Source organism: Protopterus annectens, chromosome 4.part0 (assembly GCF_019279795.1).
Source record: "Protopterus annectens isolate FY-2018-M chromosome 4.part0, PAN1.0, whole genome shotgun sequence".
Taxonomy (NCBI): Eukaryota; Metazoa; Chordata; order Ceratodontiformes; family Protopteridae; genus Protopterus; species Protopterus annectens.
Genome location: NC_056733.1, coordinates 279,876,336 through 279,892,881, shown reverse-complemented (window position 1 = coordinate 279,892,881; position 16,546 = coordinate 279,876,336). Strand labels below are relative to the sequence as shown.

The window sequence follows — 16,546 nt, the reverse complement described above, 5'->3', positions numbered from 1 at the left end:
TCGACTCCCATTCCCACCTTCTTTATCACTCCAGGGAGTAGGGTGATTGAAAGCAATACACATAGGAAGAAACCTATCCATATGAAGGCAAAGGGATCTATTGCCCTAGCCGCATACTTGGTTGTTCCTCACCAGAACTTATTTCAGCTGTTTGAGGATGAAAACAAATCTAACACTGGGACACACCACTCGTTTATCAATGTACCAGATGAAGGAAGACAACCACCTGCAGCTGATCTGCTACAGTCTTCTGATGTTAGGGAATGCAGACTTGCCTTTAGGGTTGTCTGAGACTGCCAACCTGAAATGATGTAATGTTATATGAAAACCAATAATAAAATTAATAAATAAATATCTCTGACACTTTCCTTTTATGACAGCTTTATGCTGATCAAGACGTGAAATGTACTCCAAAAAAAAAGCCTGTTAAGTTGGAAAACTACTAATGAGAAATGAGAACAGTTAAAGACGGGAGTTAAGGACATGCTATTTCACATACAGGGTGGTGGAATCTTGTAACACAGTGACTATGGAAGGAGTACAATGCAGACAAGAGGGTTCAAGTTGCCTGCTATAGAAGAAAAAAAGAGGGAGTACATGAAGGGCAGCTGTGCAGGAGTTCATGCAACACTAGGGTGGATTCCACAAAGCACATGTGGTCTTTTATTTTCAGCGAAGACCTGGGGAGAAAAGCTCCACATATTAGGCAGGTATTATTTAAAGACAAAAATGACGTTTTCTTAAATACATTGAATTTACATGAAAACACAATTATATGAAAACATCTACAACACATAATATAAAAAGAAGTTATGTACTCACCATAACGTTCCATGTGAGTTGTTCCATCTCGCCTTCATTCTTCACTGATGGGTTCACAGCCGATCCTCGGCTCTGACACGGCCGACTAGCAACCTCAAAGTTTTCCAGTAGCTTGAGACCCAACCCCTTATCCCACACAATGCACTGCTGGAATTACTTCAGATTTTGTTTGGTGCGTACCATATAGAGATACAATAATTATTCTGCCTAGGAATGAAGACACATTGAGAAACCAGGATGAAGACAGCCTCCAGGTCAATTGCCAGCCAGGAGGGGGAAGAAGGGAGGGACGTGAGAATGAAGGCGAGATGAGAACAACTCACATGGAATGTTATGGTGAGTACATAACTTCTTTATGTGAAGATGTTCAATCTTGCCGTTCATTCTTCACTGATGGGTAGCATCCCTAGCACCCTAACCTTGGGTGGCTCATGGAAGTACACTCTTCAGAACCGTAGAACCAAATGAAGCCCTGTCCCTGGAGGCCTTATCCACTTTGTAGTGAGTTATAAAAATGTGAGGTTTAGACCATGTGGCTGCCACACAGATGTTGTCCAGGGGTAATTTGGCTTGAAAGGCTGAAGAGGTAGAAACTGCTCTGGTTGAATGAGCCTTCACCTTACTAGACAAAGGCATGTTATGACAAGAACAGGTGTAAGTGATACAATCCGACAGCCACTTAAGTTGTTTTGGCGACTGGTTTACCTTTCTTGGCCTCAGAAAAAGACACAAAAAGCTGATCTGATTTACTAATCTCTTTTGTTACGTCTAAATAAAATCTAAGTTGTCTGTGAACATCGAGTTTGTGCAACATATATTCCATTTTTTTTTTGTTGGTGTGATTAGGGAAGAAAACAGGCAACTCAATGACTTGATTGATGTTAATCTCTGAACATACTTTAGGCAAGATGGGTTTGTCCTGAGAGATACTCTGTCAGCATGAAAGACCATATAAGGAGGCTTGATGGATAGGGCTTGGAGCTCTGACACTCTGCGGGCTGAAGTGATGGCTACTAGGAAGATAGTTTTCAGTGATAGAAATTTTAGCTCACAAGAAGCAGACTCAAAAGGAGGAAGAATGATGCGAGATAACATAAAATTCAAATTCCAGGGAGAATAAGGAGTCTTCACTGGAGGCCTCATGTGAAAGGAACCTTTTATTAAAGCTTTAGACAATTGGTGAGGCATAATATTCAATCCATCGATCCCTAGATGGAAATCAGATATAGCAGCTAGTTGTACCCGCACCGTAGCAGCCGCTGCTCCTTTGTTGAAAAATTCTGTCAAGAATTGTAAAATAGAAGATAATGACGCTTGATAAGGGTCAATATTATGGGAGGAAGCCCAAATGGAAAATCTCTTCCACTTACGATACAATTTTCTAGTGGAAGGCTTATGGGAAGCCAACAAAATTTGACTAGTGTCATGGGAAAGATTATAAAGCCTGGCTTTGCGGGGAATTGGAGCAGCCAAGCGGTTAGCTTCAGTGTCTGCAATGATGGGTGAAGATCCTCTGACGGATGTGTCAATAAGTCGGGAACTGGGTCCAGGATCCATGGGTCTTCCAGAATGTGATGGTAAAGAAACAGAAACCAAATCTGCCAAGGCCAATGAGGGGCTATAAGGATGATTGTCCGTCCCAGCGACACTGCTTTCCGTAAAAATCTGGGTATCAGAGGGATTGGGAGAAATGCGTAGAGGAGACCCGGGGGCCTATCGTAGACAAGAGCATCCCTCGGGGACTGACCTGGTGGGGAGATCAGGGCAAAATAGCTTCTGCATTTGTTGTTGATATGACTGGCAAAAAGGTCGCAGGAAGGCTGGCCCCATTTGTGGAAAATCCTGTCTGTAATCTTTTGTTTGAGGGACCATTCGTGGGGCAATAAAATTGCCCTGCTCAGTTTGTCCGCTATGACGTTGCTAACAGAAAGCACTGCGATGACACTGCCCACTACCATACTCTGAGGGCTTCTCGGCAAAGGGGGTAAAACTTGGTCCCGCCTTGATTGTTCAGGTACCAGACCGCTGACATGTTGTCTGTCTGTATTGCAATTGTCCCTAGAGGAAGAGAGTCCTGAAAGTATTGCAACGCTAGAAGTGCTGCTCTCATCTCCAGGACATTGATATGCAGATGTGGTTCTTGATCTGCCCATGTGCCTTGGGTAATCTTTCCCTGAAAATGCCCCACCCCCACCCTATCAGGGAAGCATCCGTGGTCACAGTGGCAACTGGAGGGGGTAGCATGAAGGGACGTCCTATTGTGACATGAAGAGACGTCAACCACCACTGAAGATCCTTCTTGTAGGAATTCGTTATCAGGATTGTGTGACTCATTGGAAGTTCTTGTAAGACCATTGCGTAAATAGGAGCCATTGAAGGATCCTCATATGCATCCTTGCTAACGGGACTGCCAAGATTGCTGCTGCCATCAATCCTAGTACTTTCAATACCTCTGCAGCTGGTGCTCTGTTCTTTGATACCAATGATGTGATGTGTTGGCGAAGAATACAAACCCCTTCTGGTGGAAGATGAAGAGTGGTGGTTGACGTGTCTAATTCTGTCCCTATAAAAACGATATGCTGCGATGGCAACAAGGCAGACTTTTCAAAGCTGACTGTAATGCCTAGCCGATTGCAGTGTGTCAGAGTAGCCTCTCTCGCTTGAAGAAGTTGATGCCTGGTTTTGGAGGTAAGGAGCCAATTGTCCACGTACGGAAACACCTAGAATCCTAGATGCCTCAGGTGAGCCATGACTACTGCCATGCACTTGGTGAACCTGGGGGCTGTAGTGAGACCAAAGGGCAGAGCTTGGAAATGATAATGATTGACTCCCAGCTGGAAACGCAGGTGATCCCTGGATGGTCTGGCCATCTTTATGTGGTAGTAGGCATCCTTGAGATCGATCGAGCACATCCAATTGTCTTTCCCTAGAAAGGGAAGTATGGACTGTAGCGTGACCATTTGGAACTTCTCTTTCCTCACAAATTGGTTGAGTCTGCTGAGATCCAAAATGGGTCTCCAGTCACCTGTCTTCTTTGAAACCCAAAAGAAACTTGAGTAAGTTCCGAATCCTGTTTGGTCTGCCGGGACTGGCTGAATGACTCGTTTTTCTAGCAATCGGCATACCTCTATTGTTGCTAGTTCCCTGTGACTGGGTGGAACGTCCGGGATTTTTTTGACGGGGAGGGGCTGGGTGGAGAAAGGTATGAAATACCCTCTGGAAATGATACTTTGTACCCAATTGTCGTTTGTTATATCTAGCCAGGCTTCTGGGTACAATGACAAGCGACCCGACTGTCTCCAGAGTAGGACAGCCAGGCCTCCCTTCAACAGCGCTGGTAGGACTGACCAGAGAAGTGATCTCTGTCACCCTGGTGTTGCAGACTCCCTCTGCCACGAAGGCGGCGTCTACCATTGTTACCCCCTCCTCTGCCTCTGGAGGGGGACTCTCCGCGTGTGTCTTGAAAGGCTCCTAGGGCTTTCCGGAACCACATCTTTCCTCCCCTCTGACCTTTAGGAAAGGGTCGAGTGGGTGTGGAAAAATGGACTCCGATGGCAGACAGAGTCTTTCCTTCTTGTTCACACCTGGTCAAAGTCTCCTTCACCTTTGGCCCAAACAAGGATGAGCCGTCAAACGGGATATTCATAAAGGAAGACTTGAAGGGTTCCGCGAAGGAACAGAGTCGCATCCAGGCATGCCTACGAAGAGCAATTCCTGTACCTGCAGCTCTACTCGAACCATCAGCTGCGTAAGATACAAGACGCATGGATGAGTTAACTATTGAATTAAGGGTAGCAAGCTGGGTAGCAACTTTGTCGGATACACTTGTAGCTACAGCACCCTGAAGAGTATCTCCCAACTCCTTAAGAAATCTCTCTGCAGTCTGGTAAAATGGGTCAAGTAGTTCAGTGATCTGAGTGAGAAAGTCGCTGAACTAAACATGCGCTTCCCATATCTATCCATGATCCTAGATTCTCTGTTAGAAGGATGGATAGACGAGGAAGTCTCAGACATTTTTTTTGATGGCTGCCACCACCACGATGACATCAACAGGGACTCCCTTGGTCAAAAAGGCAGAAATAAACTTATTAGGTCTCCTAGGGACAGGATCCATAGATTCTGGTGACTCCCATGCCCTATGAGAGAACAGATCCATAAGCTCATCGCAGGGCGGAGACACCTAAGAGATGGAAGGTTGAGACCCGAATGCCTTCAGGAGAACCGACTCGTCCTCAGTAGGGCTCTTGGACTGCCAATCACCCCCTCTGCCTAAGAATTTCAAGAATCTCCACAAAGGAGATGTCCTCAGAGGGGGATCTAGGGAATCCTTCTGATTTATCCAAGTCGGTGTCTGATGTTAGAGACTCCTGTGGGGAGTCCAAATCCCTCCTCTTGCATAATCTCTTCCTGGGGACTTCTTCAGGGGAGACTTCTGGAGAGGTCTCAGAAGAGCAGGGAGCGCCCTGTGGGGCTACCTGAGGCTCTGGGTCTCTACACTTGGGATGACAGAAGGAAACAGAAATTGACACAGGCACTTTAGGGGAGGAAGAGGCCAGACCTTGAGATGAGGAAGTCTTAGGAGACAACACTCGCCTCATGGCTTCGAATGCACCACGGCTCCGATGAGAAGGAGTCGACGGATCAGAAGGAGCCGCGATCCCCTCCCGCACCGAAGCCATGGACTCCAAGCCGGAGGTAGGAGCCGAACTCACCCGAGCCGAAGCCCCAAGAGGAAGAGTCGGCACCGACAAGTCGGTGCGACTACCCTCCCTGGACCCGACCAGAGAGTGTCGGCTCTTAAAGTCCCCAGTTGGCGTCGAGGACGTCCGAGCAGATGGAGCCGAAGACACTGGAGCAGGTGTCGGCTCCAAGGGATCCACAATCATCAGGTCGGCCTCCTCCAGCTCCAAAAGTCCGGTATGGCTCAAAGGAGGAGCAGACAATTCTTGAGTAATGGTCTTCGGCTCCGATGGTTGGGTCTGAGCCGACAGCAATTTAGCTAGGCCTGGTGCCTTTATGAGTTTCTGAACCAGCTGGTCCATATCCAGATCGGACAGGCTGACCGAAGCCTTGGAGGAGTGAATAGATGGAGCCGATTGGAGCAGTAGAGAAGGAGGTTTTTCGGCAACCGGTTCCAGAGCAGTGTCCCGGGTCCGAAAAGAACAGACTGTTGGCTCAGAAGTCAGGGGAGCCAAAGTCACAACACTTTCCAACTTTTTCCCTTTCTTTGTCCTGGATTCTGAGGAAGATTTGGACGATTTGCTGGCCCCATCCTGGTCAGACAATGCCTCTGAGAAAGGGTGTTTGATAACACACCTGTCAATTAACTTCCTCTTCCTTTCTGCAAGCACACGAGTAGAAAAGGAGCGGCAGATACTACATGACTCCTGCAGGTGCACCTCACCCAAACAGTACACACACTGCACATGGGCATCCGTAACGGACATCTTTTGTCCGCAGTCTGGGCACTTTTTGAACCCAGACTTAGGATGCTTTTCCTTTTCTTCAGACAGTAACTAACTACCTGAAAAACAATTCACAAGATAAAAAAAAACCACACTATTTAACTATATAAGATGGTTTAAAGCTCAGAGTAATCTAATTAACTACAAACAGCAAAATGACAGCACAAACAGCCCAAAAAGGCAACTAGTAACAAGAGTAATCCAATATCAACAAGCCAAAAAGGGCAACTCTAACCTAACAAGCTGTAAGAAAAAGCCCAAGGCCAACAGGCCGAAGGCAATCAGTAGAGATTTACTGGGAAAAGGGGGAAAAACAGAAAAAAAATCTGCTAAACTAGATAATTCTACATAATTATAATAGTAGAAAGATATAAAAATTCAATAGAAAAACTTGCTGAAAGTTGAAAATTCCCACAATAGTCTCGAGCAACGCTGGAAACCAAGAAACCCATGCCACGGCAAACTAGATCTGGGGTAATTCCAGCAGTGCATTGTGGGATAAGGGGTTGGGTCTCAAGCTACTGGAAAACTTTGAGCTTGCTAGTCGGCCGTGTTGGAGTCGAGGATTGGCTCCGAATCCATCAGTGATGAATGAATGGCGAGATTGAACAACTTCACATCATACAGTAGCTTCTGAATTTAAGGAAATACATTTTTTTCATGTGGTAGTTGGTTACATAGAAATTACACATATAAGCACTTTACATAATGCATCCACTGTCTATTAGTTGGAGGTATAGAGAAGTGTAGCAAAAGCAGCAAAGGATTTAGAAGGAGGTAGAACTTAATAGGAGAATTAGTTATATGAAACATTAGGAAGACGTATAAACCTGCATTAAAGAAGTCAGAGGTAATGGAAGTGTCAGTCTGTAAAAGAATAGTGTAAATGACAGTTGTGGGAGAATATACAGTGATATTTCTTGTGATACTGATATAATGTTACATGTGTAAGATTGGGATACAGAACAGTTATGTAAAGGGAGTGTACCTTTGAAGGTAGCTTGGAGTAATGCATGAGCATGACCAGTTACTTAGCAGGTGTTTCTTTAGCGATGTTTTGAAGATGTGCAGTGTGTCTACCTGTCTTATTTCTAGGAGATTTGGTTCCAGATTTTCGCTACTTGGTTAGAGTATAGTGAGTCTCCCATGCTGTTGTTTGACTTTAACTGCATGTTCCTATGCTGGCCTTCTGACAGTGAAGGAGACAAACAGTTTCAATGATACTTACGGTCTTCCTTCAAGGAAGATGGTATTTTGCTCATTTGTAGTTCTGATATCTGGATGAATACAGCTGACAACAAGTCTAAGCTCCAAATCTATTTTTTTTTCTGTGGACATACAACCTAAATATGTACTATAATCCAGTACATATTTAAACTTTGGGTCTATTGTTTACTGATGCTAAATGCATTCTACCTTGTCTACTGGGTTAACCTTATTGCCTCCCAGTACACCACATAACACATTATAGATCTCACTTCCAGTGATTTTTTTTTTCTTTTTCTGCAGGAGATGTGCACTAATTTCGAGAATTACTTCCTTTTTTTCTGAAGTGATGTCAACTCAGAGACAGTATATTTAGAAATCATGGGTGTGGGATCAGAAGCAACTGCAAGGGTACAGCCACTTTGTAAAAAAGCTTTAACAACAGTATTAGCAGACTTGATTCGTGCAGCAGTCAGATAATGTAGTAGGTACTTTGGGCTTCACTGAGCTAATCATCAGTAAGCCAAGCAGAGTCCTAAAATTCACGTACATTTAACTGGATACTATCAACACATGAAACTTACATCACTATGGTAAATTTTAACTTCTTTCTTTACAATTTTGCACCCTTTATGTTTCATCTGGTTCCTTACCAAAAGTGAGAGCCCCACAGCTGCACATCCTGCAAGTGTAAAATATAAAGACTGCTAAGGATACACAGTGGAATGCAAAATGCATTGCCATGCTATCAGTTTTTCTGCATGGGAGTGATGACTCCTGCATCCACATGAAGTACAAGGTTGTGCCCCCACTCTGCTGGACCTCAGAGAAAGGGATTACAACCACAGACTTGGTATATATTCCTCATTTTAACACTTTCAGCCTCATTATTCTGAGAAATGCAAAAAAAGTCCTCAGAATTTATCAGGAATCTGTTTCATATGTTCATGAAGAATTAGTACCTTTGAACTGGCCAAATAACGTCTCTCCAAAACTAAACTTGTACACCATGACTTTTATGCTTGGCCACAAACACAAGTTTTTGCATCTAGGGCTGAAGTACTAATATTAACCTCCAGTCAACTTCTGGCAGCAACAGCTAATACAATGCAGTCTGAGATGCTACACCTACAGCAGAAGGCATGAAAGGGATAGGAATTATTTACATTACTGACAGGTCACCACATTTGTTGTCTAGTAAGAAAAGTTTTGACAGGCTAGTAAATTCACTGCGATAAATGCAAATAGTCCCCAACACAAACATGTGTAATACAATAAGTCTGGAAGTGGACGAACTCTAGAGTACATCATACAGCCAAGAAAAGTATACACATACCCATCTTCATTAGCTGCATTTTTGTGGCAGAAAATAGCAAGTTAAAAGTAAAAAGATATTTTGGACTAGACAGTCTTGTTACTGTTAATACTCAAAATCATCCTACATGCTAGAAAAGCCATTATATGAGCAATTATAAATAAGTGAAAAAAGTATTACCAATGCACACTTACCCTACTGTGCTGGTAGTGGGGTCCTACTCCAATGATTGAAAATGAAGGAGAGCCCGGGGATGGAACTGGAGATGAATTAGGAGGTGAATGCAGATTCCCAGTGATTAAAATTCCAATGTCATTATCCATGTCATCCGGAAAAGGAAGGTCAAACATATCTTCCACTAAATAATGGAAACAAAATGTACAGGCATAAACAGCTAAAATATTTAACCTTAGTTTTAAAGTGACAACAGTGAGGCAGAGTTTGGGCAAATGAATCTCAGCATGCTGCACATTAGCATGTCAAAAGAAAGTACCGACTGTTCAATAAAAAAAAAACATACAGACATCCATTTAACAAATGTTAATGTTAAATAACTGTCACCTATTTCTGTGCTACTGCAGGATGAAATGTATTTGATGATGCTGCACTAAGACGAGCTGGAAAATATGAAAGCTACATGAAGAAGTTTACTTGCTGCAGATTTAAAAAATATATATATTGGTTGCTAGAGAATGCCTCCAGAGATGGACAATTTCATTAAACTTTGCTAACCTCCTCAAGGTTTTGCTAATCTCTGGGGTTGTACAATAAATAAAGAAAGAGACTTGCCCCTCCCTCTCACTTTATTTATGGCTACTGATTTGCTTTATTTTTAGGAGCTGGATTTCAGCAAATCAACCTATCACAATAGATGGGCTTTATTAATGAGACCACAACCAAGAATAACGATTAGCATTATGTTTTTTGTATATAACAAATTTAAGAACATTAGGAAATATGTTTCCTGTTGTAATTTTGAGACTTGTAACTGAAAATCTCGGAATTATGAAAAAAAAACACAATAAAACTAAAGGCTAATAGTGAATGTTAACAACTGTTGTTCTTTAAAGATGATGTTTGCAGAAAGCAAGCCTTCCTGTATTCCCTCAATGTGGGGGACTGTTGTACCCACATATCTGCTACTTATATATACTTGAGATTGCCTCACTTTGGAGAAAAGGGAATACTCTGAGACAAAGCTATCTTAGACTTAGTATATGTAAGTCTGTACTTTTGCATGTTTGCCTCTTGTTCTTCTGGCATTCAAACAATACAAAACTGTTACACGGGAGGTAATATAATAAGAGTCCCACCACCTGGGAAAACCTTTTAGATGATGCCATAGCTGCAAATGCAGTTACATCTTAGGTGTTTTTTAAGTGACAAAGTTTTTTAATTGGGTACATACTGCAAGGTACTGGGAAGCTCACCCCATAACTGACCAGCAACAACACATATGAAGTCATCAAATTCTTTTTAGAGTCAGGAATAGCAAACATTTTCCCAGTTTTTCAAGGGCACAGTCTCTATAATATAACTCCACACAAGAAAGGACAGTTTAAAGCACATTAAAACTTTTACATGACAGCTAGTTAGTGCCAGCATTCTAACCACTGTAGGCTGTGATGGGACAAGATATGATGTGTGTTTTTCCTTGATAGTTAGCACTGAATGTTGGTATCACACTACATGCCTGCTGTGGCTTGAGATGGAGAGCTAGAGACAGGCCAGTAGAGAGATGTGTAGATTACAGAAGGGGTGGTAATAGGATTTCACAATAGCGACCACTGGTGGCCCCCCAAGTTATATGTGAATACTGTGAACAGAAAAGGTTATAGCAGACAGCTCTGGGGAATTTCCAACATTCATAGGCAGGGAGGGAATGATTATTCCACTCCATCACACAGCTTGCTATAAGACAAAGAACCACATGATAGCAAAAAGGATTAGGCCATAAGTGACCGTCATCTCTAAAAGCACTGAGTCACAATGTCAAGGGATTTGGAGAGATCTGACGAGGTCTAACTGACTATACACACACACACACACACACACACATATATATATATATATATATATATATATATATACACACACACACACACACACACACACACACACACATATATATATATATATATATATATATATGACATATACACACGTGTGTGTGTCTGTGTGTAAGTGTGTAGCAGGCTTTGGAATGCTGTTTAATTCAAGGCTACCTACAAAAGAATGTTACAGTCACACACACTTCGAAAATGCTTTACTTCTAGAACAACACAGCTGATTATCTAACTTTCACAGCATAACATTGTTGCACAATTACTACAGATACACTTGGCTGCTGGGTTAGAAACTAGTAAATGACACTCCTTGGGTACTGTACTTCCATTTTCTGGCTTTAGCTGCATCACACAACACACATGGTAACAACAGTACTAAATGAATAATTGTACATATAATTGTTTACACTACCAAGTTTGTCTTCTGTACGCACAGCAGACAGATTTGTTAACTCAGCTATTCAAAGATATTTTATATCTTGGTTTAACAGAAAGGAATCAGTTTAATATGGCTAAACACTGGCATTGATGGTCACACTAAAGGTTAATCCCCAAATCTATGAATTTCAGACCTGTATTCAAAATGTTCATAAACGTGGAGTTGAATTAATCACATTGTGAGAATATCCACAAAAATATAGGACCCTCTCAAATGAATGTCCTTCAAAAAAAAATTTAATGCATGGAACTTTCTCTAAGCAGTTGCATCTTATCGTGAAAAAAAACTGTGTGCATCAGCATTTAACTATTCTCATGTTAGGTAAAACTTCCAGTTACCTTAAATGTGTTCAACTATACTTCCCATCCATGGGACAGTCCATGTTAACAAGTTCATTCATTACTGCCATAAGATCAGGTTGAGAAGGAGGATGTTAAGATTTCCATCTCTACATTATACACTTCTTAGCTAACTAACTGTTGTCCAGTTAGCCTTTCAGCATTAACAAGCTAATTCACTGATAAAGCCATGCAAATCACTAGTTCTGTATCCACAGACTCATAGGTCACTTTTAAACAACTCCTTTGATTTAACTTCATTGTATTCTTTCCTGACACAATATACCCTAGAATACCAAGGATGCAGTGCATGTATCATGGTAGGCCTGAAGCCACGGTGGGTGTTAAAAATGAAGACACAGTTTGTTAGATGTTGCAGTAGTTATTGGTGCACACACTTCAAAGATAATTGACAAAGGTGAAAAAAAACAGCAAATGGTCAGTAGCTATGTAACAAAGCTAAAGGTCGACCTTAATGTAATGGAACTATGAGTGCCTATTCCCAGATGGAAGCAAGAGGCATAATTCCTTGATGGAACCTGTTAATAATTTTGTAAACAAAATGGGAGACAGTTGCGGGTGACATTTGTAGAAACTTAAAGATTGGTCTGCACAAAACTACTAATCAAGGTTTAAGCTGTTTATGAATTCATACACCAGTTCAACAGTGCCTGTACAGACGGTAATGAAAAGCTAAGATTAGTATATTACTGGTCTTAAGATCATCTAATATGTACTGTAATGGAAGTGACAAATGAAATGTTTAACTTTCTCAATGTCATCCAGATAAAGAAAGAGGATGGTACCTCACAGGGAACAAGTTGAAGAAATTGGTTAATGGGTGAAGGAGACAGACTACATTTCTGGGGAATGTGAACATACTAACACTCCCAGACAAGAGGGTGGTTGTCTGGATTTTAGAAAATCCATGAAATACTGAGCTAGACTGAATAGATTATATGACGGAGTCTGGACGGAGTGAGGGGGTGGGGAGACCAACTCAGCACAGGCTAAGTCAGGCTGACCAACATCTCTTTAGTCTTAGGGGCCAAGGACCTATAATTTGGTAATGCATTCCACCCTGGAGGACTTAGTATACTGGCAGACCCAAGACCTTAATCTGGCCTCCTTCAATCTTTCACTGTACAAACAGCATGTGAATGCTGCTCTCTACTACAGTGATAATAATGTGGGCATCACATCTCGAAACCTATGGGGTGGCCTCAAGACTAAACAACAGCATGGAGGTTTCAGCTTTGAAGACTTGCTGACTTCTGAGGACTTCTGCAAGACACCTGAAGCAGAAACAAATGCCATATATTGGGGCTATGAAACTGCCTCACAGACACCAGTGTCTTTTAGAGCCTAGGAAAGCTGCCAGGCTCTAATTTAGTGTTATCAGCAGAGTTGCCAGACGTCCATATTTAAGGACTGTCCTGGGATCAGCAGCCCAATCCCAAATCCCGCACTGCTGGTTAAAATCCCGGCGAAACAGCCTCTGCTTTGTGAATGTTTACTGGCTCGTATACCAGCATACGGGCCAATCATAAATCGCAAAGTGGAGCCACTTTTGCTCAATGCGAAACAGCGGGCTGTTCCACACTGAAAAAAAGAGGTTCTGCTGTGAGATTTTTTGATTGGCTCGTATACTGACATACGAGCCAATCAAAAATCGCAAAGCAGAGCTACTTCTGTTTAATGCAGAACTGCCTGCTGTTCCACATGAAAGACTGTTTTTTTTTTTTGGTCTTCACTTAGCAAGAAGGACCTTTTTTTTGTTTCTTACCTCCTCCTTTTCAAATCTGGCAAACCTGGTTATCAGCCTCATGGATTCTTTTCTCCTTCAGGTGCTTCTCAGAAGACTTCTTTCTCTTATGCATGAAGCTGGAGAAAGACTCTTCAGACAACTTGGTGGACTGGAACCAGGAACATGTCATCTTCAGCGATAATTATTCCTGGAGAGATTCTATTACTTGCTTTAAGGTCCAATAGTTAAACAAAGCAAACTGGGCACATCATGCACTGGAATCAGGCAAAAAAAGAAGCAAACTATGAAAATCTCTTTGTGATAGCTGCTTCCTGTAACAGACAATTACTGATCATAGCAATCAATGAAAAAATCACCACTGCTAAACAGCAAGCAAAGACTTCTCCCAAATTATTACAGATCTGAACACCATGGAAGCAGAACAGGCCGATGGAAAGGGGATGTAACTGGAAATTCAAGTTGCTCATGTGAACTGTGACAAGAAGGCTCTGGAGATGGCATCACCACATCCATTTATATCAACTACATCATGACTCTGGTGTGGGAGGTGGACTGCTAGGTATGGAGGATGACAGACGAAGAGCCCTGTAGGTTGGGCCTGCCCATTCCCTTCCTTTTCCTGTTTCTCACATACTCTCTGTTAAATGGCAACCCGACTATATACATACATATATATATATATATATATATATATATATATATATATATATATATATATATATATACACACACACACACAGTCTGCAGCAACACATTGAAAAACAATATTCTGAAAGTCATAATACTAAAAGTATAATGTTTAAATGTCAACATACTACAATGCTGAAATGAAAATACCTATTCCCCTACATGTGTAAAGTTGCTGGCCACTTGCAGGACTCATGCTAGCACTCATTTTTCATTTTCGCACACTGTGCAATGACAGTGTTTGTTGACTGGCTGTGTACTGGTGCAGTATGGCTAAGAAGTGCACATATGCTATTAACAATTTTTTTTTTTAATTCAAGTTTTTATTACAGAATAGTAATCATTTATACAGCACAAATAATCCTGCAGTGCAGAACTTAATCACACTGTATAACTATAGCTGAACGTGTCTTAATTTGCCACATTAAATTGTCTAACACAATTTAGCCAAAGAGTCTTTGTATATTTAGTCTCCTGGTTACTATATTTCCCATCCATGGAATAGTCCATGTTGACAAGTTTATTCATTATTGCCATAAGATCAGGTTAGAAGAAGGTTATTCAGATTTCCATCTCTACGTTATACACGAGGCTACCAGGTATAGAAGGTTCAACAGTCTTGAGTTAGGTGACACATTGGGAAATGTCGAGGTCTCCTAGAAGAAAAGCTTGCATAGCAATCATTACACATTCTTGCCAAGTGTCATCACGTATTTGGTGCAACAAGCACTTGAATCCAGTGGATACTGAGAAATCCCTGAAAAAATGGATCCAGCCTCATATACTACCAGTTAAAAATCTCCAACATGTTGAAGGGGTATTGGAAGTACATTCTATGCAACTCTGCAGGTGTAGAGAAGAATCAATTTACGTGACTGCGTGCTCACTCTCAGAAGTAATAGCAGACTGGCACTTGAATATTATTCATAGTAATGGCTAACACTTTTCTAAACATACTGGAAAATATTAAGATACAACCAAACACCCTAATAATGGGTGATTTCAACTACCCTGCCATTAACTGGGAAAACTACTCGTGTTTTCATAAATTCCAATGCCCTGGATCAACTAATCGATAGTCCCACCAGGGACTCCAATATCTTAGACCTGGTCATTATCAACATGGGAAATCGATACTCCACACCTATGATCACCCCCTCGTTGGTCAGGTCTGACCATAAGCTAATCACCCTTAACAACCACATCCCACCCCCATCCTCCAGTAAGGAAACCTCCATAAAAAACTTCTCCAAAGCCAACTTCATGCTACTCAAGTCAGAAGTGACAAACTTCATGACACCCATGCAGATGGGAATTGAAAGGTCGACTGCTGAATCCTACACTAAGGCACTGTACGAGCACATCCACTCATGCATGAATCGTGCCATCCCAAACAGAACCAAGATGCTCTCCTCCAAAAAAAGGAAGCCAACCTGGTGGTCCTCTGCCATAAACAAATATTACAACAAAAGGAAAAAAACTGTTGTACAAAAGAGGAAAATCCCAGGATGCAAAAAACTCCCTTACCAGCCTCAGTAAGAAGCTGAGATCCCTCATAAAATCCTCCAAAGCTAATTACGAAAATAAAATTGCCAAAGATTCCAAAGACAACCACAAGGCATTCTGTAAGTATGTCAAGAATCTAAATGTCAATGCTCAGATCTGCCCTGAGCTGCAACAGAATGGCATTAAATATACTGATCCCAAGGATATTGTCAATATCCTGGAAGATCAATTCGGTGCCAGCTTCACTCCCCTCTCACCCCCTAAAGAGCCCATCTCAATACCGGAAGATTGCCAAATTCCAGTAATAATGGCCACAAAGGTAATAAAAACACTCTACAAAGCTAAGAATACAGCATCCATGGGACCAGATGACATCCCGGGCTGTGTACTACATGAACTACAAAATGAACTGGCACCTCACCTAAGTGTCATGTTTAATCATAGCCTCACCTCAGGCTCCATGCCCACTGAGTGGCACACAGCTACAGTTATCCCACTCCACAAGGGGGGATCCGCCATGGATCCTGGGAACTACCGCCCCATCAGTCTGACGAGCCTGATCTGCAAGGCCATGGAACGTATTATCATGGAACTTATAAACAAAGACATTGTCAACCTTCAAACACTGGACCCCACGCAGTTTAGGTTCGTGAAGGGCCGATCTTGTCTCCTGAACCTGATTGACTTCTTCGAATCAGTCTTCAGAGCCGTGGACGAGGGTAAGGTGGTCAACACATCCTATCTGGACCTTGCCATGGCCTTTGACACTATCCCCCACTCTGGAATCATAGACAGACTTAATAAGCTGGGCATTAATCCATACGTCACTCGATGGGTTGTCAACTGGCTTACTGACAGAACCCACACTGTAAAAGTAGCCGACTCCAAATCCAGCTCCAGACAAGTGACAAGTGGAGTACCTCAGGGTTCAGTC

At 42.1% G+C, this 16,546-nt stretch overlaps 1 protein-coding gene across 4 annotated transcripts in view; it reads right to left on the bottom strand.

Moving 5' to 3' along the window:
- MED13L (mediator complex subunit 13L) overlaps positions 1-16,546 on the bottom strand; it is a 3,068,540-nt gene that overhangs the window by 192,739 nt on the left and 2,859,255 nt on the right. For all 4 annotated transcript variants that reach the window (XM_044068259.1, XM_044068260.1, XM_044068261.1 and 1 more), the window contains one exon: positions 9,003-9,166. In XM_044068259.1, coding sequence (XP_043924194.1) covers positions 9,003-9,166 — 164 coding nt within the window. The remainder of the gene's footprint in view (positions 1-9,002; positions 9,167-16,546) is intronic.